At 37.5% G+C, this 24,369-nt stretch overlaps 1 protein-coding gene across 1 annotated transcript in view; it reads right to left on the reverse strand.

The window, feature by feature from the left end:
• Positions 1-300: 300 nt before the first annotated feature.
• Positions 301-24,369, reverse strand: part of USH1C (USH1 protein network component harmonin) — a 46,928-nt gene continuing 22,859 nt past the window's right edge. The window contains exons 15-21 of the mRNA XM_066187636.1: positions 24,074-24,150; positions 6,196-6,237; positions 5,828-5,881; positions 5,584-5,683; positions 4,164-4,273; positions 3,418-3,473; positions 301-1,643 (exon numbers count right to left, since the gene is read on the reverse strand). Coding sequence (XP_066043733.1) covers positions 1,631-1,643; positions 3,418-3,473; positions 4,164-4,273; positions 5,584-5,683; positions 5,828-5,881; positions 6,196-6,237; positions 24,074-24,150 — 452 coding nt within the window. The 3' untranslated portion in view covers positions 301-1,630. The remainder of the gene's footprint in view (positions 1,644-3,417; positions 3,474-4,163; positions 4,274-5,583; positions 5,684-5,827; positions 5,882-6,195; positions 6,238-24,073; positions 24,151-24,369) is intronic.

The following is a 24,369-nucleotide window of genomic DNA, read 5'->3' on the forward strand; positions in this document are numbered from 1 at the left end:
GCAGTTAGGAAGTCTAAAGGCCTGGGTACAAGAATGCTAAGACCTAGCAAAAAATACACGGTATTTTGCCAACTATCAAATGACCAGATTTGCCCCCAAAAACCGTGTAAAAGATTACTGCAGCTCAGCTAAGGGAAAATTCCCTTCTGTGCAGAGTGAATTTCGAGTTCCACAAGGGTGGCAATCTCTTGCAAGTGGGTCTGTTCTTGAAGAGAAACTCAGAAATCTGTGTGTTTTAGCAGATTAACTGTTACTATGATGTACAAACCCAGAGACAAATAGGAAACTAGACTTCTTCCATTTGGCAAATGCAATTTTATTTCTTGATTAATTCTAGGAGTTCAACATTTTAAATATTCTTACATATATACCCTGCCACACACATTAATTGGCATGCTGCAAGAATACTGCAAATAAAGAAAGTCAACATAAGTAGGCATCTGCATATAAGTACAGAGTTCTCAGGAATGTAATTGTTATTTTTATGTGATGGAGAAGAGGAGGGCTTCCAAACCTTGAAAAGGCAAGGCTTCAGTGGGAATTTGAAATGCCAATGAACAGTCTCTCAGCAGAACAGGTGAGAAAAATCTAAACACAACACAAGTAACAGAACACAAACAGGCAGGTACACGAAAAGAAGAAGACAATGACATTTCTAAGCAGGTATCTCTATAATGTAATTACTAAGTCTACAACTGTAATAATACTAAAAGCCAAGCTGGTATCGATTTTATGGTCTTGAAGAATTTACTCAAACCTAAGGCACAGAGTCACCAAGAGCAGAAAGTTGCACTTGGTGGCTTCCTGCACAGTTTAGTCACATATATAGGCTCACTGAGAACAAAGTACAAAACAGCAGACTGTGAATCACACCCAAATTTTCCACCCATGACTATATGAGGGAGGAATTTTTGCCACCAATACAAATACTCAGGAGTATGAATGTGACTGCACATAATGATTTTATCTGAGCTACTTGCTAGTTATTTACTCTGCTGGTACAGAAGATACTCTATGAGCAACACAATCAAAATTATTCCTTATAGTGCTCGCATTCCTGGTATTCCCAGTTCTTCCACCATCAGGGGTTTTATGCTCAAAAAACCTCACAACTGAGACACAAAAATGGGCATTAAGAGAACTACAAGAATATGAGAACAGAAATTACCTGTGTACTTTCCCATTTTCCCAGGAAAATCATTATCTAGGAAGCAAAAATATAATTCCTTTCACACCCAAACTGGCCTGTGAATGTGTATTCAGAAGTGTTGCATGTGGGAACAGACATCTGTGTTCTATCTTCATTTGTCATTTTAGAGTCTATTTCCAGGAAAACTGAAAGATGATCTGCAAAATTTGGCCCCTCAAAATAGCAAAAAGAGATCGAGTGCTCACAGACTGAACTATGCTGGTCAGCAGTTCTTTACAATCATCTTGCTAAAAAAGTTTTGCTGTATGTCTATAGAATGATAATAAATTATTCAAATTATCTGGAGAATCTGATGTCTCTAGTTCAATTTACAGGGCAGTAAATAAGGATGCATTTCATGTGCTTATTGATTTCCTATTAATATACTGAGCAGAGGGTCTCTGCTGAGGAAAGATTCCATTTCAATAGCCGCAATCTTCCTTAAAAAAATGTCCTGTGGAAAAAAAGAAAAAGATAGTGAGAAACATGCTGTTAGCTCACAAGCATCTTTTCATCTTTCTAGTAAGCACAGTTTTCAAACTGGATCTTAAGTAGTTTTGATTTGTATTATAAGTAATAATTGAGAAGGCCCACATGCAACAAGAAAACTTACCTTGCTAGTTCTAGAGATCTATGACTGTACTTACAGTGATTGCACCCACAGAGAAACCATACAGAGCAAACTGAATTTCTGAGATAAGGATAATTTCAGAACAAACCCATTGTATAGGTAGATGACAAATTAACAGAGACAAACTTCAGTGAAAAACAAACACTCATGAATACTTGTTTACAGGCACACTGTGAATAATCCAAATGGAAATTTGTTCTTTGGACAAGCCTTCACATGAATATAATTTGTAGTTGCTTAAAAACTTATGAACTCACAAAGCCACAGCAGTGGTCCACAGATAGGGAAAAAAACTTTAGGTTTAATCCTACTTGTTTAGACAGGGCCTATTTATTTAATAGTCTGGCAAGTGATAAACCAGTTCTGCAGAGGATCTCTGAGGGACTTTATGAAGTAAAAACTAAATACTTATATTTTAATAGCACAGGCATGGCAAAAGCCCAAAGAACACTCCAGCTCCAGCATGCCAGGAACAAAAGCAAGGACGGCAAGCAATGCACAGGCAGGCACATGCTTGAAAAAATAACGCAGCCTCAAAATGGCCAGTCATATTAAGCCAGGTGTGCTATTCACCATGAGGGACACTGCAGTGGCTACAGCTGCAGGAGATACCCTTGTCTGTACACAGGTGCACTGCCTTCAAAAACCTTTCTGTGTGTGTTGGGACTGACTGCTGATGAGGGCATGGTAGGGCTAAATACACAAGATATGAAAACAAAAATAACAGTGACAGTTATTTCCTTGCCCGTTAGTTTATACACAGGTATTAAACAAAACTTCACGTCAATCTACAGTTGGTGTTAGCCAGTAAAACTGATTTACAGCAACTAATACTCCAGTATTCTGCACAGAACAAGAGCCCAGGTTAACAGTGATTACAAAACCTTGCTCTGCCATTTTACTTGGTAGTAAGGATATCTTCAAATCTTTTCCTTCAATCAAACTAGAAAACATGGGTTTTGCTTCTGAAACTGTTTGTCCAAAGTAAAGCAAGTTGTATAGACTTGATACCTCTATCACACTTGTAGCTGTAGATTCTTCACACCTATGCTGATTATCTTTAAAATAAGGATTCTGTGAACATTGCCAAGACACCCAACTCACTTAAAAACTTTGGAAATTTTACATGAGTTTGCTTAGATGAGAACTGTAACTGCCATCTAATTTAAAAACAAAACTAAACAACCCAAACAAAACAACAGAATTAAATGTCTGTTTGGGATGCAGAATGCTTATGGGGATTTGTTTCCCTAAATTATGATCTATGGGAATATAGTAAATGATTCAGACTGAATTTAAGCGTAACCTCTAAAAAAAAAACAAAAAACCCTAAACCCTAAATCCTCAAACTTTAAACTGAAAGTATGAGTGTGTAATCACGTACAACCAATTCTGAGAATCACAATTTTGCAGTCTGGGAACCACTGCTGTAATGCACGACAGCTACTTAATAACTATCGAATTAGCAACAATGTAAAGCAGGAGGTTATATAGTCCATAAGAAGAAGAAGAAACTTGAAAAATGTGCCACAAAAAAAGCAAATTGGCTATTGTTACTCAGCTTTTAATCCCCAGAGAAAAAAGCTTATGCTCTTACATTTCATCATCGTATTCTTTTGGAGGTGATGCTGCAATGACTAAGTCAATCCAATCCTGAAAAAGAAAAGCACAGGCAAACATCTGCTGCTAAATACTGCTTTTAGAGGTGGCCAGTGGACCACAATGGAATGTCAGATAGAGAATCAGGGAGTTAATCTATTCCTGGAAAACCACAGGGAGCAGCAGCAAGGTCTATATTTAAGAAATTCTATAGGAAGACCATTTAAAGATTGAGCTGTTTGATTTTGAAATTAAAGAAAAAATCTACTGTTGCAACAATTTTTTTTTAAAAAAGATTCATCCTGTATTGGTCGTCTGAGCAATGAGTACAGTTCTTGCTGTGGAAACACTCATTGCAGCTGAAGGGCAATGTTACTTGTACATCAAGAAATCAAAGATAAGCTATTATGAGAAAATTCCAATACGCTTGCAAGTAATTTTCAATATCAAAGAGTGATTCTACATATAAAGGTACTATAAACACTCAGAATGTAATGTGTTTAAATACCAATCCTGACATGTGGCTAAATGCCATGAAATCTCCTCGTAAATTACACACATGGTTTACAGAGATACTACATACCAGCATCTTCTGCAGATTTTAGCTTACTTCTAGAGTACCTGTATACCCACTACTTTGGATGTTTGTAACCTTGTTTTTGTTGATGTGACAATGTCATGATAGAAAAGCAGCTCTCATATGAGCTCTGTAGATAGAATGAAGTGGTATTCCAGGTTACTTACCCCACCCATGTTCCAAGCTTTTGCTAGAGTTGCCTGTGCTTCTGCCAGCTTGCTGTCAATTAATATCTTGCCATTTACAGCCAGTATTTCATCCCCTTTCACTATGCCTCCTGGGAAAAAACAAAAGTATTATACATATATGTAAGCTAAACAAAATTCTAGGAGTCTTTTCTGTGCCATATTTGTGCAGTACTGGCTATAATGAAAAGCATTCTCACTGGATGCAAAGATCTGTACTAAAAATTATAGGAAGTTTGCTACAAGCAAACACAAAAGGAATTTTTAAGCATGGCAAATCCAAATTAATCTCTTACTGATCAGGACCAGTAAGAAACTAGTTCAATGTGATTTTTTACAGTTTGCCTGTTTAGGTAATCCAGCTATACAGCTTATAAACTGTGACTGACTGTAGGATGTTACTACTATGCCCCATCCCTGGAAGTGTTCAAAGCCAGGTTGGATGAGGCTTTTGAGCAACCTGGTCTAGGGTAAGGCATCCCAGCCCATGGCAGGGACTTGGAATTAAATGATCTGTAAGGTCTTCTCCAGCCCAAAAATTTCCACAATTCTCTAAAAATGGCAAAATTCATTAAATTCCTGAAGGAATAAATGGCATTTAAGGGTTTCCATGACAGTCAGTTCTTTGCAAGTGTACGTGTAGTGTTTGCCCCTTAGAACTGATTTTGACTTGACTATCTGGAATGAAGCACAACCAGTTAATTGGAACTGGATTTGAAGAGGATGATAAGAGGAAAGCCTTAGTTATGAGCGATCCTGAAAAGAGTGAAGAGCCAAAAAAACCACTGAGGAGATCAAATGAACGAGATGTTTTCACAGCAAGAGTGACTTGAACTTAGTTGCAGGCTGGGACAAGGACAGAAAAGACAGTGTAAGGGAATATTGCCCTCTCTGTTGACCTGGTCATCACAAGAGTTCTCAAGAAAAGGATGGCAGATACTTCCCACCAGGTGCAAAGCCCAGATGTGTTGGTGAGCATGTTCTTGTGCCTTCAAGAGCTAAGCTTCAGAGGCCCTGGCCTTTAGTTGGGTTTTGGGAATACAGCCATCGGCTTAACTAGACAAATTACTATTTAAAGTAGCATAAAGAACAAAACTAAGCAGTGTAGTGTAGCTATGGTCAGGTAATTGCTTTGCATGTGGAAGTACTACAAATGTCATTGCTTGGAAATTGTGAAATAATGGAGAATGTATTCCCTGATTAAAGAATACACCAGAGAATAATTTACATAATTATTAATTTAAGTGGCACATGTGGGCTGCCGTTAAATTTGAGACAGAACTTGGGTCCTCGGACAATCCTAGTAACCCTTTCAGTACCAAGCTATGAAATCAGCCAACCATTCTCAGCCATTTTAAGGACACACTTTGCAGCAGGATTCAAATTCCCCATTGTTGCTCACCATGTTTGTCTGCAGCACCATCCTCGTAGATGGCAGAAACAACTATCTTTCCAATTGGAGAATCAATTCCTCCCTCAACTGCAAGGTCCAGTGATCCTTCCTGTGAAAAAAACAGCTCTAGTTCAGAAAAGAAAATTTTTGCCACTAACAGGAGCTTAATCTTTCCCTCTTCCCAGTAAGTGATGCTGTACATCAAATGCTTACATGAACCTTTTAAATATCCATCAACCAACACAGTATTTACCTTTTTTATTCGTAATAGCCGTACATCTTTTCCCACAATCTGGTCTGGGGTAAACTGGGAAAAGATACAATGATTAATCATTTCCATGTTGGAAACACAAAAAAATTAGGCTGATCTATGTAGTTTCTGGGGGAAAAGGGACCTTTCCCTCCTCTAAAATAGTGTAAGAGGAAGATGAGAACCCCATACCCCCTTTTCCTGTAAGAACGCTCCTGTTCAACATGACTAGAAAAGACAAATACACAAGACCCAAAAAAGCAACAAGCAAGAATCTTACCTACTCCCAGCCCTCAAAATCAAAGATTTGCCATTTTTTTTCCCAGAGTATTTCATATTAAACAGTGAGGCATGTTTAATTCTCTCCTTACCATTGAATATGGATCAAAATCTTCCACATACTTCTGGAAGCCCTAAGAATAAAATGATACTTAATTGCAAAAACAGCGACTCATTCACACACTTAACACAAAAATTCCATCTTATTTATTAGTGAGAGAACATGTGATTTTGTAAGCTATGAAAGAAGACAGTAACTGGAGAAAAGCCCAGAGAGACAGCAAAGAGTCCATCCTGACAGTCAGAAGACATTTCAAAACCTCATGACAAATCAATAATTTGAGTTGGTCATATCATGGAGCATTTCTGAGGAAGAGTTTACCACCTGTCAGCTCCACAGTTCCTCTCTACACCTGACAAAACAGAAACAAATCTTTAAAGCACCACAGGCAGATATGTTCTGCCACACTCCTTGGAGCAATTATTTCTTGGGATTGTCAACATGTTGGATGGTAACAGGTAAAAATGACAGGCTCCGATTCACCTGTCAGCAACATCACTCCACACTGTCTGGGTTTTAGGATTCTTTTTTAGCCCCCTTCTCTCCTTCTTGAAGCGGAGTTTCAGGGATTTGGCTCCATACCACAAGCAAGTGCAGGACAACAATTTGTTGGACAATTTGCAGGACAGCAATATGATTTTTGTTTTCATATGGTTCTGTGAAGGACTTAAAAGTTTTGTCAGAGAATGTCTGAAATGCAGAAGATGATACTGCAGTTAGGCACAGCAAGATTTAAGTTTTGAGAGGACCCACAAAATGTGGTGCTTAATCCTGGTCAGACCAAGACTGCAGGGAAAAGCAGGCGTTACCTCTTCTGCAAAGATGGGAGTTCTCACACCAGCAATCAGGAGTCAGTGGTGTTTGAGTGGCAGTTTCTTGAGGAGGATTAGTAGCTACTGGGTGAGACTGTATGGTCAATGCTGGGGATTTATAAAAACTCTGCACTTATCCTGCGTGCTAAAGTAAGGACTTCAGAACTTCAGAAAATCTTTACTGAGGCACCTAGCTCCCACTCTTGCGGCCTCAAGCTGCCATCACCTGGTGATAGAGGAACACAGAACCACACAACCCTTTGCAGACACAGCAGGCAAGCCAATACCTTACACAGACCAGTGGTTCACTGCATGATCAAGCTTGATATATTCATTATTGCCCTCTTTTCTACTGGATCCATTTGACAACAAAGACTATTCCATGGTCAGACTCAGCTGAGGCTTTTTCCACTCGTAAACCAAACACACAGCTTGAGTTTCCTGTGGTGTATTTAAGGGCTGGCTGTTAAATGGGAAAGCTGCAGAAGAAAATACTAATGCCTCCTCTACTATAGTCTTTATCACCTCTTTCAGTTGCCCAATTTTGATGTGACTATGAACCCTCCGGCATCTGATCTCACCCATAACAGCACTGCCATACATTAAGTTTGTTACACTGCATTACATTTGTGGATAAATGGGAATTTCATCACAAACATCAGCAAGAGTAGAATTTCATCCTGGGGGAAAAACTTCTATCAATCATTCATTAATTTACAAAGTATATTAATATTAATTATGAACCATTCAACTAAAACTGTAAGAGAAACATTTTACAATGAAAGCTACCTAAACAATTAATACTTTGGATAAGTGAAATAGTAGTTATTTTGTAGCCTTTTGGAATCATGGCTGAAGTAGATATCTATGGGTTTGGAGCAAGTAATTTAGAGAAAAGAACTCCAATCTCAGCCAAGTCCCTAAGTCATTATGTAATCTAAAGAAAGTCAGTGAACTCTTTGTCCCAGGTTGTCCTCATGGAAAACAGATGTTGCCCTTGAAGGAAGTTTTCCTGGGAAAATAATCTTTAAACAGGAAAAAAAAACCCCCAAAAATCCACAAAAACAAACACACAAAATACAAAATCACCAAAAATACCAATCTGCAAGCAAAAGTCAGAAACATAGAACATCCTGAGTTGGAAGGAACCCCCAAGGACCACCAAGTCCAACTCCTGCTCCTGCACAGAGTGACACCATGCAGATGAGGGTACTGTCCAAACACTTCTTGAGCTCTGTCAGGCTGGTGCCTCTGGGAGCCCCCTCCAGTGCCCAACCACCCTGTGGGTGAAAAACCATTCAGCTAAACTGTTGTTCCCTTGGGTTCACTATGTACCAGAGATATGACCTGGATCCAATCATATACAAGTATTACGAAGACAGAAAGAAGACATGCACTGAACTGTAATAAATCTTCCCTGAAATGCACACCACAAATTCAGAGGTCAGAGAGTGCACTTCATATCCAAGCAGGGACCAATGAACCAAGGAACGCCAAGCGGACAGCACAGTCCTAAGCCTACCCTCCCACCACTCAGGATGTTTCAGGTGAAAGAGTTAAGACTATTTAAATCCCTTCTTGATTTACAAAAAACATTTAGAAGACTGAGCATAAGTTGCAAATGGAACACTAAAATATCTGATTGCACTGAAACAACTCTCTGTCTGGACTTCCAGGTGAAAGCTGAAGTTAATATTTTGAGACAAAACATCCTCCAAAACACAAGCACTTATACTAATGGTACCGCTTCCCTGGTTTCTAACAACAATAGTCAAGAGCAATTGAGACCTGAAATAACAGCAACAAACCACAAACAAACAAACAAAACCCAAGCAACAACAACAACAAATGATTGAAAGAGAAACTCATGACCAGAAATAACAAACTTTTCAAAAACCATCTCTTGAGAACACAATTGTTATATATTCAGAACACGCTGGCATTTACTGGCAAATAAACAGTCTCAAAGCTGGATGTTTTTCAGTCAATTTTCCCTTCGAGACATAGATTGAAACTGACTGAAAGAAGAAAAAAATATTTTTAATCTTAATGTTTTACTGCTCAGAAGTTCACACTGTGAGCTCACTGCTGTGGGCCAATTTTTCATATAACATCAATGCATCTAACTTAGCTTGCACTAACAAAGGGGTTTTGTACAAAAACTGGCACATTTTACAGGAGTGGAGAAGTTCAGCATAAAGTTCACCTCTTCAAGGAACTATCTATTGAACCACCAGCAAGCCAAAGACAAAGAGATGAAAGCTTCATCATTATGACAGAAGAAAGCAATGAAAGTAAAAACGCAGTGGGAAAATCTTACACAATACAGGAAGGCTGAATGAACAAGGCTTTCCACCACCAGTTCTTCTGATTTCCTACCAGTAACCATGTTATGATGATAGCTCTATTTGTTAAACTGATAAAATATTTTATTACTGAAAGCACTGCAGCTGGACAACTAAAAGAAACATGGAAATCTTAAGAATATCCAAACCAGATCAGTTATCAGCGTTCAACTATCTAAATGGTTGCACTTAACCATATAAGTAGTTACAGATAGTTCAACCTGAAGGATTTATTCTCATTCTTCTTCTGCCCAGACTAGCAGAAGCCACAGGCACACACTTAAAGCTTACAAAGACTAGCAGTTCTCATGCACTAGGGCTGTCTTGCATCTTCTGTTTTAGAAACTGAGCAACAGAATTGGAAAGGAAAGTTTTAGATCAATGATCAGTCAAACAAGAGGTACCACACAAAACATGGAAAATGTTATTTTACTTGTTTTTTGTTAGATTTAAATGATGAATTGTAAACCACCATCCTTTTAAACATCTCTTGTGGCTGCAAAAGAAAGAAAATTGCCAAACCAGGTATTAATTTTTTGCTGTAAATAAGTATCACCTACTGATAAATTATCTTACTGCTTATTTTGCTCTCCTAGGGACTGAATCATACTTGCACTTGTTAGCGCTTGTTCCCCGTATCCTTTCAAAATGAGAGAACACATAGAGAGAAATAGTACTGAATGCAAAATGGAAAGAATTCTACATAAACCACATAAATAATGCGCATTTCCATACCACAAGATTTCTTAAAAATATTTTCCATGGCTGCTTTTACAACTTATTACTGCAAAAGAGTTTTTGGGTCTCTCATCCATGATATATGAGAAAAAATTGAGAAAAACCCCAACCCTAAACACATACAAAATGGTAGATAATAATTTATAAAATATTGAGAAGTCATGATAAATACATGTTTATGCATTTAAGATTGGCTCTCCTACCAGGGATTTCCTATACTGAAGAGGTGAATTCTATTAAGAAATGAGTTTTATTTCATTGTGTTTGGCTTCAAGGTCTTAAATTCCATATTCATTCTGTTTTTCTGTCACTTCCACTATTCTAACAAAATTATACACTGTAGTTTGGAACCACTTAAAATACAGACGATCTTATTAATCTACAAAAATATTCAAAAAATAAATGGGCTAACCTCCATATTATTATACAAAACACTACTGACACTTCCCCAGCCTCCACTCAAAACCTTGCAGCAAGACTCAAAACCTTGAAGCATTTGAGTCTTCTGAAACAAGAAAAACTTTTTACAGACCAAACACTGGAATTTACCTTTTCAAACTCAATTTGCTTTGAAACAAATTACTATGTATTACTATCAGTTTCACTAATGTTTCTCTCAGTGTCCTATAGTCCTACCATTACTTGGAAAAATACATTCCAGAGTTAATGAAATGTGGTTTGTGTTTAATTAATATGAACTATGAGTTTTTGTCTTGGAGGACATATGGGAAAGTTTGGAGTGATATTCCACAAATCTCTTTAGGACCTCAAAAAACCCCAAAAAATTAACACAGATTGTTTTGGTATAGCTATAACCAATACTAACTGAAATTTCCAATCCTCCCCCATCTTGCCACATGGTATCTAAGCACCTGTCTTGACTTCAGTCCTGCAGAATCAGGCTTCAAATCTTGCAAATTAGAGGAAAGCTTAAATATTATTTTTTCCCTTCAGAAATTCTTCATCCAGCCCCAAAGGAATAAGGAAAGAAAAATCTTTTGTAGCAGCAAATGCAGCAGAGCCTTGTAACTCACACAACAGGATGCTTTAGATAAATGGGAAAGCAGAGACTAATGTTCCTGGTAGTTCTGCATCTATGAAAATCTCAGCATTAAATCAAAACAGTCCCCTCCTGTTCTCTGGGCTAAAATTTAATTGGCTTTGCCATGAGTGTATTCCAGTTCACTCTAGCACAGCTCACACTGATTCTGACTCAGAGCAGCCCTCAGTGTTCAAGGCCATACTTAAAGTTTAAACATCTCCCATCATTTCCCTATTTTTAAGTGAAAACAATTTCATTTTCATCAACCGTTGAAAGACCTGGTAATTCTGACCTGAATTTAATTCATAACATTACTTAAGTCACAACAGAGACTATCTGGCCCAACTACCTTCCAGGTAACAGAACTTTACCCATTCTTGCATGCCTATTTTATTCTTAAGTGCATGCTCTTTCATCTTCTTTAAGAGTCAGTTGCTTGAATATATGCCTACTGGATTAGTTGCTTGAATCAAGTAAATCCATCAATCTCAGTTTCTTGAGCTTGGTACTCAGAACAGTTAAATTCAAGTAAAAACAAGGTAGAAAAAGTGGTGCGCATTATGTCAAATTAAGACATAAATGCTGGAGTTCCATAGGTGTGTGAAAAGTAGGAAGAAGAGAAACTAGGCAGCAAATGGTATGTTGACTTTGGTGATACTGTCCTCCACTAAGAGAAGAGGAACTGGTGCTGTATCTGAACACTGACCTTAAACACACATGCACAAAACAATACACAGCAACCAACCAAACCCCACTCCCCTCTTGCATGAAATGTGATTATAATTCTTAAATACTTCTGGAGACAGGCAGCTACTGTCTTGTTTTGTCATACACTGACCTTTTCTTTTTTTAACTAATAGGAGTAATCTCCCTCTTCAGTCTCCATGCAGGTTTTAATTCACATACCACTTGTGACTTCATTGCAGGGAGGATGACTAAATACCCTTTACTGCAGTAAGTCATCAATGGAAGTAAGAGGTATAAGGTCTACCAAACCAATTTATAGACTGATCTTTCTCTCAAAGTCCTACCAGAACATTGCTCCCAAGGAAATTTTCATCTTCCAACTAATATAAGGCAGTTTGGGAAGAAAGATGATTGAATCAGAAAGATTTTAGTAGGCTTGTGATTTGGAAAATGTGCATGCATGAATAACAAACCATAAGACATTTCCCATGGAGGTGGATCTTGTTGCCAGTTTCTTAAACTCATTGTATGTAGTCAGAAAAAAAAAAAAAAAAAGAAAAGTGCCTTTTAAATTTTGTACCAAGACTGTTTGATCACACATAAAGGTATTATCCTTTTTGCAGTTTGCATATACACACGTCTTCAAGAGCTGGATGATATTAACTGCAGATTATGACTTTGTTCATTCCTCCCCTAAGGGATTTCATATTGCTTAGAGATGTTAAATTACTGAAGACAATCAAAACGAGAGCTCCGACTGAAGGAAACTAGAGAGATCTGCATTTATTTTTAGCTCATGTGCCTGCCTTCTCTTAAACAACTTATTAAAACTGCTTCCAATTACTATTCAATTCATTTATAATGTAGAAGCTTCAAGATGACTCTGGCTGTGGGAAAAGCGGTTACTAAGTATCACTTAAATTTGTTCAAAGTGTAACTGGGGAAAATAAAGGAACAAGAGTATCTAAATTATTAAAGGGAAAAATGACAAAGAAATGTGTTTTAATAAAACACAGCTAGGAATATTGTGCAATATTCATTGCCAGAAACAGCTTTTAATTAAATAAATGAAACAGAAATTTGATGTTTTTTTCTGTCATTTACTGTCTTACAAGTGCATAAATATGTGTCCACACATGTGCATGCAACAAACACAGAACTCAGATACTACCAGCTTAAGTCATGACAACTCTCAAGAATAAATACTACTAATTAATCCACCAGCTATTTTAGGTGAATTTCGAGGACTGTCAGCTGGGAGTTATCACCTGTCTGAGCAATATTTATTTTTATTTTTTTGTTCAGTAAGCCCTGGCTCACCTTCTGTCATAAACTACAATTCCCAAGAATACTACATGGTTGGTCCTAAAACATTTTAGCCTCTGACTTTTCTCTTGCATTTGAAACAGAAATGGAAAAGAAATAAGAAAAAGAAGCTGATTGTGAGTGAATTTTGCAGTAACACTGCATGACCAGTATACTGGAGTCCGATAAAACAACACACTTTTTTTCCCCCTGGAAATTACAAGATACATTTAAATTATATATATATATATATACATATATATGACAAATTATATAATAAGGCATATATCTTCAAACATGTTCATGACTGTTTACAAAGGAAAATAGCAGTTGACTTAATTTTTATTATTTAATTTCTGATGAATTCAGAATTTTTTTAAAAATAAAACCCAGCATCTGAATAAATGAGAAATATGATGTACAAATTCTAGGGCTTTACCCTGCTCTAGAAATATGCACCCCTGTACAAAAATTGTCACTAAAAGCGGCTTTTCCACCATAGAAAAAAAAAATACTGTTTTGTACTTACCATTAATGACTGCTTGAAAATACACAGGAATTTTAGTTAGCGGGAAGTGGGACAAAGATTGATTCTTTGAGGACATCTCAAAGAACAATGTGAAAACCAAACCCCCACAGTACTGGAGCACTCAGTGAAAGGATATTAAAAGGCTTACCAGGGCCTCTGATTTGATTGTTGGCCTGACCACGAAGTTTGGGTCAGGATGCAGCATAACTGGCTTAGACACTATTGGTACCCCTGGATGACGCTGGGTTGGTGGACTTGGAGCAAGTTGCTATGGAGTTAATTTAAGAAAATTACAGTTCACAACCTAATTTGTGCAAATCCATCATTTCACCAAGACTCCTCAGTGCAAATGGTTTATCATAAAGAACTTAATGATACTAATACAAAAAAGAGCTGACAGAATTATTTTAGCTAAGGCTTACAAAGTCAACAAACCAAAACACCATTTATCTTATATCCAAGTAGTAGCTTTTCACCTAAATTCTGGCTTCATCAGCAAGGTTATGGAAAAATCTCAGCCCTGCTTTTGGCATTTTTCCCATAAAGGCAACAAACTGAATGAGAAGTTAGAGGAAAAAAACCCTCCAAACTGCTAAAGTTGAGTCCAAGAACACAGTGAACCCAAAGCAAGATTTTAACGAATACATGGCTGAATAGATCTTTTAAGATGAAATTCAGCAGGGCTGCAGCAAACAGCTTTCCATGAAGAATTTCAAGTCAAATTATCTTGATTTAACAGCGAGGGTTTATTAGGTTAATTCTCTACTGTCGACTCCACAAAGTAGAGATACTCAGAGGCATCTGAGACCTAATCATTCAGCATGTCCTAGTCCAATCCTACACTTCTCACTCAGCCAAAACCCACTGACACCAAGCACGTTTCATTCAAGAAAAGAATTCAAAACTGAGCCCTGGGGGTTCAGTTTCTGACTTAACCCCAGCAACTCTTGGGACATTTTCCTCAATGTTTCCCATAGGAAATGTGATGTATTCCAGAGATTGTTCTTATAGTACAAGCTGTGGCTTCTGAAATTATTTATCTGGATTAAGCCACTTTTTGGATTTGGCTTTCTGTGCGTTTTTTTTTTTTGTTTGTTTGTTTGTTTGTTTGTTTGGGTTTTTTTTTTGTGCGTGTGTGTGTGGCTTTCTCCTGTGGGTCGTCCCTCCCCCCCCCCCCCCTTCCCTAAATAACTTTTTTAAAAGTTTGAATCAGATATTTGAAAGTCCCTGTGGATATCACTCAACAAATGTTCTTCCACACCGCAAAATACATTGTATCATTAAGCATTCTGAATTTAGAGAATCAGAATCAACAGATTTACAGATACCAACTTGTTAAGCTGCCCTGGAAGTGGGCGATTTCTCCTGGAATTGCACAATTTAGCAATAGATTTTTCTAGAGTGCAGAACGGACATCTGATTATTCTGACTCAAAATCAGTGCAAAGAGATATCAAACTACTGGTGGTACTGAGATGGAACTCTTGTCTTAACACCCATTATATATAAAAGGTAGTTTGAACCTAGCAATTTTTGCCTTGAGGGAAGAACAAAGCACATGCACTGTGACATACAGACATTCACAACATGCAAATATGGACTGCAATCTGCTAAACTGTTGAAACACAAAATCCTTGGACCATTAGGAGTCACTTCCACCACTTGTGCCTTCAGCAGAGCAGTGTATCCACACAGACCATTCCATGTGCTGAATTTTAAATAATTTAGCCTTGCAGAGTGAAACCCTGGACAATTCCTTGCCATTAGCACTACATGGGAAGTTCATGAAACTACAGCCATGATAAACAGCACGTGACGTACCAGCGGGTTGCTTGTCACAGGGGACGCTTTGCCAACGTGGGAGGTGTTTCTTACAACCTAAACAGCAACACACTTAATACTGGTTTCACATAACGTGTAAAGCTAATATTAATTTTTTCAGAAACAGACAATTTATACCAGATATTTTAGTAGCTAGGTCTCAAGAATGTCTCTGATGGGATTTTTATTCCTTTTGTCAGGCTTCGTTCGAGCTGAATTGGAAATTAAATGATCTAGGTTAAAACCAAAAATGGAGCAATGTAGAGATGATTTACCAGCTTGAGTAATATTAGAAAAATGAACTTATGGAACAACTACAGTTGTCTTATTTTTTTGGCTTTAGCAGACGTAAACACAAGATTTTAAATCCATAGTCACATAAATGCACTGCTTTCGCTTATCTGTGGTGTTAAAAACTGACTTTGTAAAAAGGTAGCAAGAATAAATTGTCAAGCTTTGTATTTTTCTTCCATTTCTGAAACGACATCAGAAACACTGAATTATCTATTCATAAACAAAGCAGCTTTGGCTCAATTAACTTTACTAAGAGCCTAGTTATTTCCTCATATACACTAATTATACTCAGTGAAAACTGACATTAATTTTAAAGGCTATGTTATTTGTTGTTACCAAACATATTTTTCTTAATTATTAATTTATTTTCTCTAACATAGCTAGCAGTGACAAATTGCCAGAAACAGATATTACAGTATATTGATTTGGGGTCAGATCAGTATGGCAGTTCCTATATTACTCCTGTCTGAATATTCTCTGTTCTCTTTAGAAGACTATATTTCTCCTCTCAACACAAGTATTTTGTACACCTGTGTCATTTCATATCATTTTTATTTTGCAAATAACTTGGGAAACCTGCTATCCATAAGAACATATGATATTTCCATTTCAGGAGATCTAGCGCATTCTTGGTACTTCAAATGTATGAACCACATAGATCAAGCACTATCAGAGGTCCACATAAGTTTACAAGAGATTCATGGGTCACATCAGGGCATTTATTCACAGAGAGAGAACCTACCAGTTTTTTTTTTTTTTTATTTATTTTTTTTATTTTTATTTTTTTTATTTTGCATATCCTTCCCCACCCAAGGAGAATCATGCAAATACAAAGACTATTTTGTAAACATGCAAAACCCCCAAAACCCAACAGTGCAGTCAGTCAATCCATGCAGAAAACTGTGTAGGAAGGAAGTGACCATATGGGATCCTTTTCTGCTGCTTGAAACAAGTAAGCATCTTTTGCCAAAGGAACAAGTACATGATTCTCACTACAGTGCTTAGCAAAGGGAATTATGATGAATCAGCTGCCATTTCTTTCCTAAAGCCAGATTTGGCACAAGATTTCTTTCATTTGATCCTCTCTTGGACTCAGACTACAATAAGGAGAAAGTCAATGTTTTCTCAAAGTGCAAGAAGTCAAACCAGGTTACCAGCTCTCGCTTTTTTATTTTACACTGTTTTGACCTTCTAAAAGTTTGACCTTCTGCCTTTATGTCAATTTTTTTTTTGTCCACTCTTCTCACCTAACAAAGCAATTTGATGACACATTTAAAACACTTCTGCAAGTAATTTTCACTACATGGATACTTTTCTCAAATTTAACAATGAATTAAATCTGCTGCCTGTGATTGCTCTATTTTTGTCTTTAATCATTCAAGTCCAAATCATCTCTCTTTTTAACTGATACATTTTGCCTAGGACGTCTGCAGGTAATAGGGCTACAATATATGCAGGCAGGAGAGCAAACTCCTCCTGACTTATGCTAGAAAATGTTAAAAGGAAACTACCTCTGGACTGCAATCACTACTGAAAAAATGGAGAAACCACCTCATTCCCTCTTCTAAAATTGCAAGGGGCAGAAGGGTAGACCCAGTGGACAAAAAGGGTGATGGCTCAGGGCGGGGAGGCACGCAGGGGAATAGTAAAGGTGCATGCATCCAAACAGATCCCGAGGTCACCTGGGAAGCTGGTGTTACCAAGAGGGGAGGACCTCGTGGAGCATTTGAGGCAGGAGGTGGATGAGCTGGTGGTGCTGGGGTAGCACTGGGGGGTGGCGGTGGTGGCGGCGGTGGCGGCGCGCGCTGTTTGGGTTTGTCAACTTCATCGAGGTTTATGTCATCGAGATCTGTGGTGTGCAGCTGCAGACCCCCGGCAAAGCGCCGCATGGAGGTGGCACAGGGAGAGGCGGAAGGACGTCCACTCGCCGGCTACGTGTGACAGAACAGAAATCTACCTCAACGCTGCTGCCTGTGACAGCTCTGAAAATGGCCAGCCCTAGAATACTGCTCAGCCTAACTGCTCCTCCACAGGAAGATCTCTGCTTCTCCCACACAGAAGGTACACAAACATTTTCTCTGAAAGTCTTTCTAAAAGCACTCCTTGGGATTCCAGTTAAAAAACAACAAAAACAGAAGTGGTGTGACAGTAGCTGTTGGGGTAAGGGGATGACAAAAGAAACCCCACAAAACCTCAAGGGCATGAAGTTTTCAGAAAACAAAATCCCAGGACAAACCACAATAACACTTTTGCCTCTCTGGCTCCTAGGAGGAGAAAGAAAGAATTACTCCTCGCAGAGGTGATTATTTGAAGGAAAATAATCAAAGACAGGCCCTGAGAGTCTATGTCATTAAAAAAGGGAAAGTGGTTAAAGTTGTGTAAACATAACCACACATTAGTACAAGAAAGAAAACTAAGCTTAAGCAGCTATCAAAACAAAAAGTTTAGTGTGCTATGAAATTCAGAACCTCAGGGGCTTGAGATCTTATAGTTTAAGTTAATCCACACCAGATCTGTTGGGGTACTAAACAACTGCAGAGTTTGAACACAATGAGCAGCTCATCCAAAAAAAAAAAAGGATGTGTGTGAGGAAGGACTCTACATATGCTGTTAGAGTTGCTAACATTTCTTTTATCAGTGATCAAACTGGAGTATTTGAGAAAATTCAGCCATTTTGCTATTTTGTAGACTCACCTGAAGAAACCTTACGTAGATAAGTTGTCTGACCGACACATTCATCTTACTCTAATATGGCTACACTTCCCTCAAGTGGGTAACACTTCTCACATTCTTATCTAACATACTCATGGCTTGGTCCTGGAAAATAGCTATTTCTTTGGCAGAGGTTGAGATCTTGAATGCTCTTGTTCCCAAGACACAGTTCAAACCTCTAGCACTTGAGTATTTTTCAGCTGCATTTACCCCCAATAAGCACTCAGGTATTGTGTTTTTACATGTTTTATAACTGCTTGGGTAGGTTTGTACAAAAATCGTAGTAGAGCAATTATATATAATGTAATGCAAAAGTTTATGGAGCAAACACAACACAGTGTGCTTGTCATAAATCCAGGCAGAGCTCTGAAAGTATAACAGTGTTTATAATCTGTAATGTTCCTTCTTAATTTACAAAAAGTGGGACAAAGTTCTAGCAGAACACAAGCTGCCAAGTTTGGATAGCGAGAGAAAAACTCTGCATAATCATTCCACTAAAGACCTGTACTGAAAAACCACATGGATCTGAGCCTAGGGCCATGAGGAACAAAAGATCAGCTGCTTTTTTCAGAGCTGCTCCACACTGACCTGAAGGAAAATCATGTGAGAGTGTTCCCCAAGGTCCCTTTTGTGGTTGCAGTTTCTCGGGGATCCCATGGGAGCTCAGCAGATTGGAGTGTTCCTCTTGGAAGTGGCTTTCCTTGGAGGATGGCCAGAGGAACAGGATGGTGGGAAAGCCTCACTCCACATCTAGAACCATCAGGCTCTACTGAACAATCATTGTCTGCAGCTCTCCTGATTAAAGGGGTCTACTTAAAGCTCAAGCCCAAACCCTATTCCTTGTGAGTTTTGTATCTTTTTGTAATTTACTTATCCTGTTCCTTTATTTCACTCAATACAAGGAAGCTTCCAAGAGCTCATCATCAATGATGTTCTTATACTCATGATACTAATAAATATAGCTGGATCTAGCTTTTGTTACTGGTAGCATGTCCCACCTAGCCCAAATATTTCACGAGACAAAGAAACTGTCAATTTAGTGGTGGTAATATATTTAAAAAGAACAAAATACAATCAGTCCATTAAAATAATGTTTAAATCTTCATAAAATATAGAAAAGCAAAGTCTGTAGATTGTTAGTCATCAGTTATTGACTTTTCCCCCTTCTCTCTTAGAAAGAAGACTGAGGGGGAAAGATTTTTTTCACTGGTAAAACCTGTTGCTTTTAGGAGACAACTTTTGGTTATTTTGAGATCATGCAATATATGGAAAAGCTAGAATTTTACCTCAGGAGACTCATTTTCCACAGAGGAAATCTGTTCTAACCGTGTTTGACACAGTCTTTCCACCCAGTGCTGCACCTTTTCTGATTCTTCCAGGTCTTCTCTTTCTGTCTCAGATACCTTGACCATAACATTGGTACATTAGAAAAGGTTAGAGGTATGGTCATAATACAAATAGGCTTCAAAAGTATGAAATGCCACCTAAAATAGTTTAATAAATAATAAAAATACTTTTGCAAAGGATTTCCTATGTTGCTGTTTTTCATTAAATTCTTCACTACACATGGACACAACCGCAGAGCTATCCTCATTTGGGCAAAAGCTGACTAGAAATAAGCAAATGTGGCAACAGAATTTTGCAGTGAAACAGCTTTTAAAATTTCATTATCTTTGACATAATTAAACAAGTGTCCTGCTAAAATATTTCCACTAAAAATCCATCTAAATTTCTTTTAATATAGCTTTGCACTTGATAGATCACAACATACCTCTTGCACAAGACGATTTATTTTCAGTTGTTTTTCTTTCTCCAGCATTCCTTCTTTCTCTTTGGCAAGTTTTTGCTCAAACTCCATTTCCTTTTTATTCTTCTTCTGTTCACAAAAACTATCACTTTTTGACTTCTTTCGTTCTTTCCCTTTCTGGGAAGGTTTTTTTAACAAAAATTTTTACATCAGCTAAAACCACCACAAACTTCAATCTTGGTACATGAGTGTCTGCCTTGAAAAATTAATTGCAGTTTTTGCGAGTATGGGGATGGTTTTTAAAAGAAAATCCAAAGTCCATTTACTCAGCAATATGCAGGGAATTCAAACTTTTTGGAGGGCTTGTAGCCCCTAACATAAGCTGGATGAGATCAGAGAATCCAACTTCTTTGTTCCTCTGCAAAGTTGCAACTTTAGGGCACACAGGCCCACTACAAAACTTTGAATATTCAAACAGTTTTGCTTGGGTCTTGATTTGCCATCTCTCTGTTTTGGCATATATATATATATATATATATATATATATATATATATATATATATATATATATATATATATACATATACATATACATACACATACACATATACATATACATACATACTTACATATATATATACACATATATATATGTATGTATGTATGTATGTATAAAAGACTGATTGCTTTCAGGTGACAGATGCTCATGTATAGGTAGATGTGAATAGTGCATGCATCCAATGGCTTCATGCATATGCCCTAAAATCAGCCTTGCATCCCCTAACAAAACTGAAATAAGGAATTATAATGGAAAGATTTAGATCAGTACAGAAACTGGGTTGCTTCCAAGAAGGAACACTGCATCACAAAGACCATGTAGCTCCTGCAAGCACTGGATAAAATCTACTCAGATGAGTTAACTAATGCAGCACAAAGTGACCCTAAAATTTAGATGTAGGATACAAACAAAGGGAAAAGCTATATAGTCTTTTGGAAGCCTCAGTTCCCATTGTCTTTAAAACACACACTGCTTGTTATTTCTACTTTAGTGATGTCACATTTCTGCTACCCTTTCACATTTGTACAGGTAGGACTTAGTTCACATTGGAAAGGCCATGATCTCTTTTTATTTGTGAAAAGTAAAACAGAGGAGCAGGTGGCCACTTATTGACAATTAGTGCTCCTGCCAGAAAGGCTGTGCTTGAGGTTTGATTTTGCTCTTATTATCATCATCAGCTATTGACTTTCCATGCTTTGAATTCCCAAAACCACCATGAACTGCTTCACATTAAATAGCATTATTTGTCTTCCTTTCACCTTTTGCATGTCAATATTGATAACAAAGCCTTGGAAAACAGACATTTTCCCTGGAAGCTACAAAAGCCAATTCCCCTACTCAAGCAGTTAACTGAACTTTGACTGCTGGGTTCAGTGAGATGTGGTCTATTGCTTCATGTTAACATGGTGGTGGTGCTGTAGAGAGGGGAGCAGGGGGAAAACAAACCCCAAAAACATTGGAGAAAAAGTTTAACTGAAAAAAAAATCTAGCTTTTCACACTAATGTTTAAACACAAACCTAATTCTGTGATGTATTTTATTCAGGGATAATCAGTTTTTACCTTAACAACAATTGCCAATATCATCCTCTAAAATATTCGAAGATACATTTTGTACTGTCTGGCAGATGTAATATCAGGCAGGTCAACTTGCTAGGTATCAACATTTAAAGCATTACTGAATTCAGAGGCACACTAAGCAGTACACAAGTCAAAGTTTTCTAGAACATGAACACACATCTGAATGTCTTAGCTGCATTCACAGCATTCAGATACAACAGGATGATTCATCCTTTCCTACAATTTTCCCCATGGATTCACTTTACATCCTATTATAAATATTTTTAGTACAGAGTGAAATTTTGTTTCTAAAACAAACAAAAAAATCATTAGCAATAGGGAGTAGGATGAAAATTCATCACTGCCAAAAGCAAATGATTAAAAATAAATCTTTTCAACCTTCTAGTGCACACTGTGTGGTAAAGTTCAACAGGAATTGTGCAAGATCATTAGTACATGAAGAGGTATTTGGGCATTTGCTTAACTATAGTTGTCAGCAGCAACACAAAGTATTACCTTCCCTCTCTGTGTGAAGAGTTTCCATAACATGCATTTATAATCTGATAAAAATCCTAACTGCCCTGGCTTTCACACATGTTACAGATCCATGATGATTTACAGTCACTAGCAGTACAAAAAGTATTGGAATGCACCATCTTCTCCTAATCTCTTTTAAGGGGAACAGGTATGTCCTGGGCACACACAAGGTCAAAGTAATAGTCCTAAGCAGTGATACAAATACTTCCTCTGTCTGAAATAATCCTGACCTCCTCTGAAACCTTGAGTTCATGCCAGATACAAGCACAAAATCTTCACGGCTCTTTTACTACAGTTAGTTACCAAAAACCCACCACCAAAGCACATAACACAATAGTAATCCCCCTATAATATGGCTAATATTATGGAAAAAATAATAACTGCAAGAAATAAAGAGAAGGAAGAAACAGCAAGTAAAAAAATATTATCTGAAACACTCATAAATTGCAATACTTCAGCAGCATCTCTACAGACACAGAAGTATTCTATTAGCTTAAAGTTCAATTTTTTTATGGCGCATATGTGCATGCCTAAAAGCTTTTTGCCTTCAGCACTCCCACTACAGGGAGATTTGCAAAGGTATAACTGTATAATTTTTGTCTCTCTATTGTTTTTATGCATACATGATTCTGAGGACTTTTGGAGAACATGAAGACATGCACTGCCCATCTGTAAAGAGCACCTTCTGCAAAGTATTTTACATACATACATATATAATTTTATATACAATTCCCTCTTCACGTGGCAGAACTCAGACCCTGAAGGACTCAAAAGGACAAAGCCCTAGACATGCATCCCAAAAGCATCTTAATTTGTGCACACATTAAAAGAAGGAGCATTTGACTATAAAGAATGTTTACTAATAACAGAGGAATTTCAGTTCAAACGCACACAGCAAACAAATTCACTTTTCAAACTTTGTACCTTACGTATTGTGGGAAATTTTCCATCGTACCGATAAAACCATCCAAAAGCTACAAAAGGTAAAGGAAAAGTTGTTTTTTGAGAAAGAGCCAAGGACAGGCTTATACTCAGACCAATCCATGCTGAAGTGTGTAACTGATTAAAATTTATTTGAAGGCGCAACACCAGAGGTTTGATATTACATGACAAGTTCTTAGCTAAATTCTTGATAAATGGGTTTAGTACATTTAGTCATAAGTTTCCCTTATTTTAATGACACATTTTATGTCAAACAAAGAAAATGCAACAAGGGATCTTCATTCAGAACCACATAGGCATGTGCATTGCTAAGATTTCTATTGTCACACTCCTATTTTACAGTAGTTTAAGCAAGCCTTATGAAAATTAAACAGGTATTCAAACTCATTCAAGCTCGTGGCAGAACATGGCTTTTGAGGAGACATGAAAAGCTCCATTTCCCAGGACAAAATATTTCAAGCCACGTTCATAAATATTATAAAATATATTGCTAAGTTAAAACATACAAAAGAATATATTACCATAACTTTATATACGAAACACTGCTAACACAGAGCACTCAACATAGTCCACGTTTCTGCAGAGTTGTTAGATTTCCTATCAAGGTGTCTTTAGATGCAATGACAGCAGCAGTGTCAAAATCTTTCATCATTTACTAAAGGACCACACATATTGCCCTAGGAAACCCAAATGGTCAGTTCAAGGTCAAGACTGACTGTCAGGAGGAGATGAGACACAGGAAGAATCAGAATCAGGATAGGAAGTCAGGGCTGAGTGGCAAACCTGTTTGTCCTGCTTCATGTTCACTTCATCCATGTCATCTGTTTCAAGTTGGTCATGTGCAACTCCCTCTAAATCTTCTAGAGAAACAAAGGAGGAAAGGGGTGAGGGGACAGAAGTGACAGTAACTGAAGGTTCCCACGAAATGAAAAAGAGATTAGTAATGTGTGACTAGAAGTTTCCATGAAATTAAAAGGAAGCAGTTAGTGATGGGATGTTTTTCGACAGAATTGTTTAAAAAAATGGCCCTACTTAAATCAATCTCCAACCTCCTCCAGCCCTGAAGAGCTATCAGAATC

The sequence above is a fragment of the Chamaea fasciata genome, unplaced genomic scaffold (assembly GCF_029207755.1).
Source record: "Chamaea fasciata isolate MVZ Bird 193981 ecotype frontalis unplaced genomic scaffold, bChaFas1.0.hap1 SCAF_7, whole genome shotgun sequence".
Taxonomy (NCBI): Eukaryota; Metazoa; Chordata; class Aves; order Passeriformes; family Sylviidae; genus Chamaea; species Chamaea fasciata.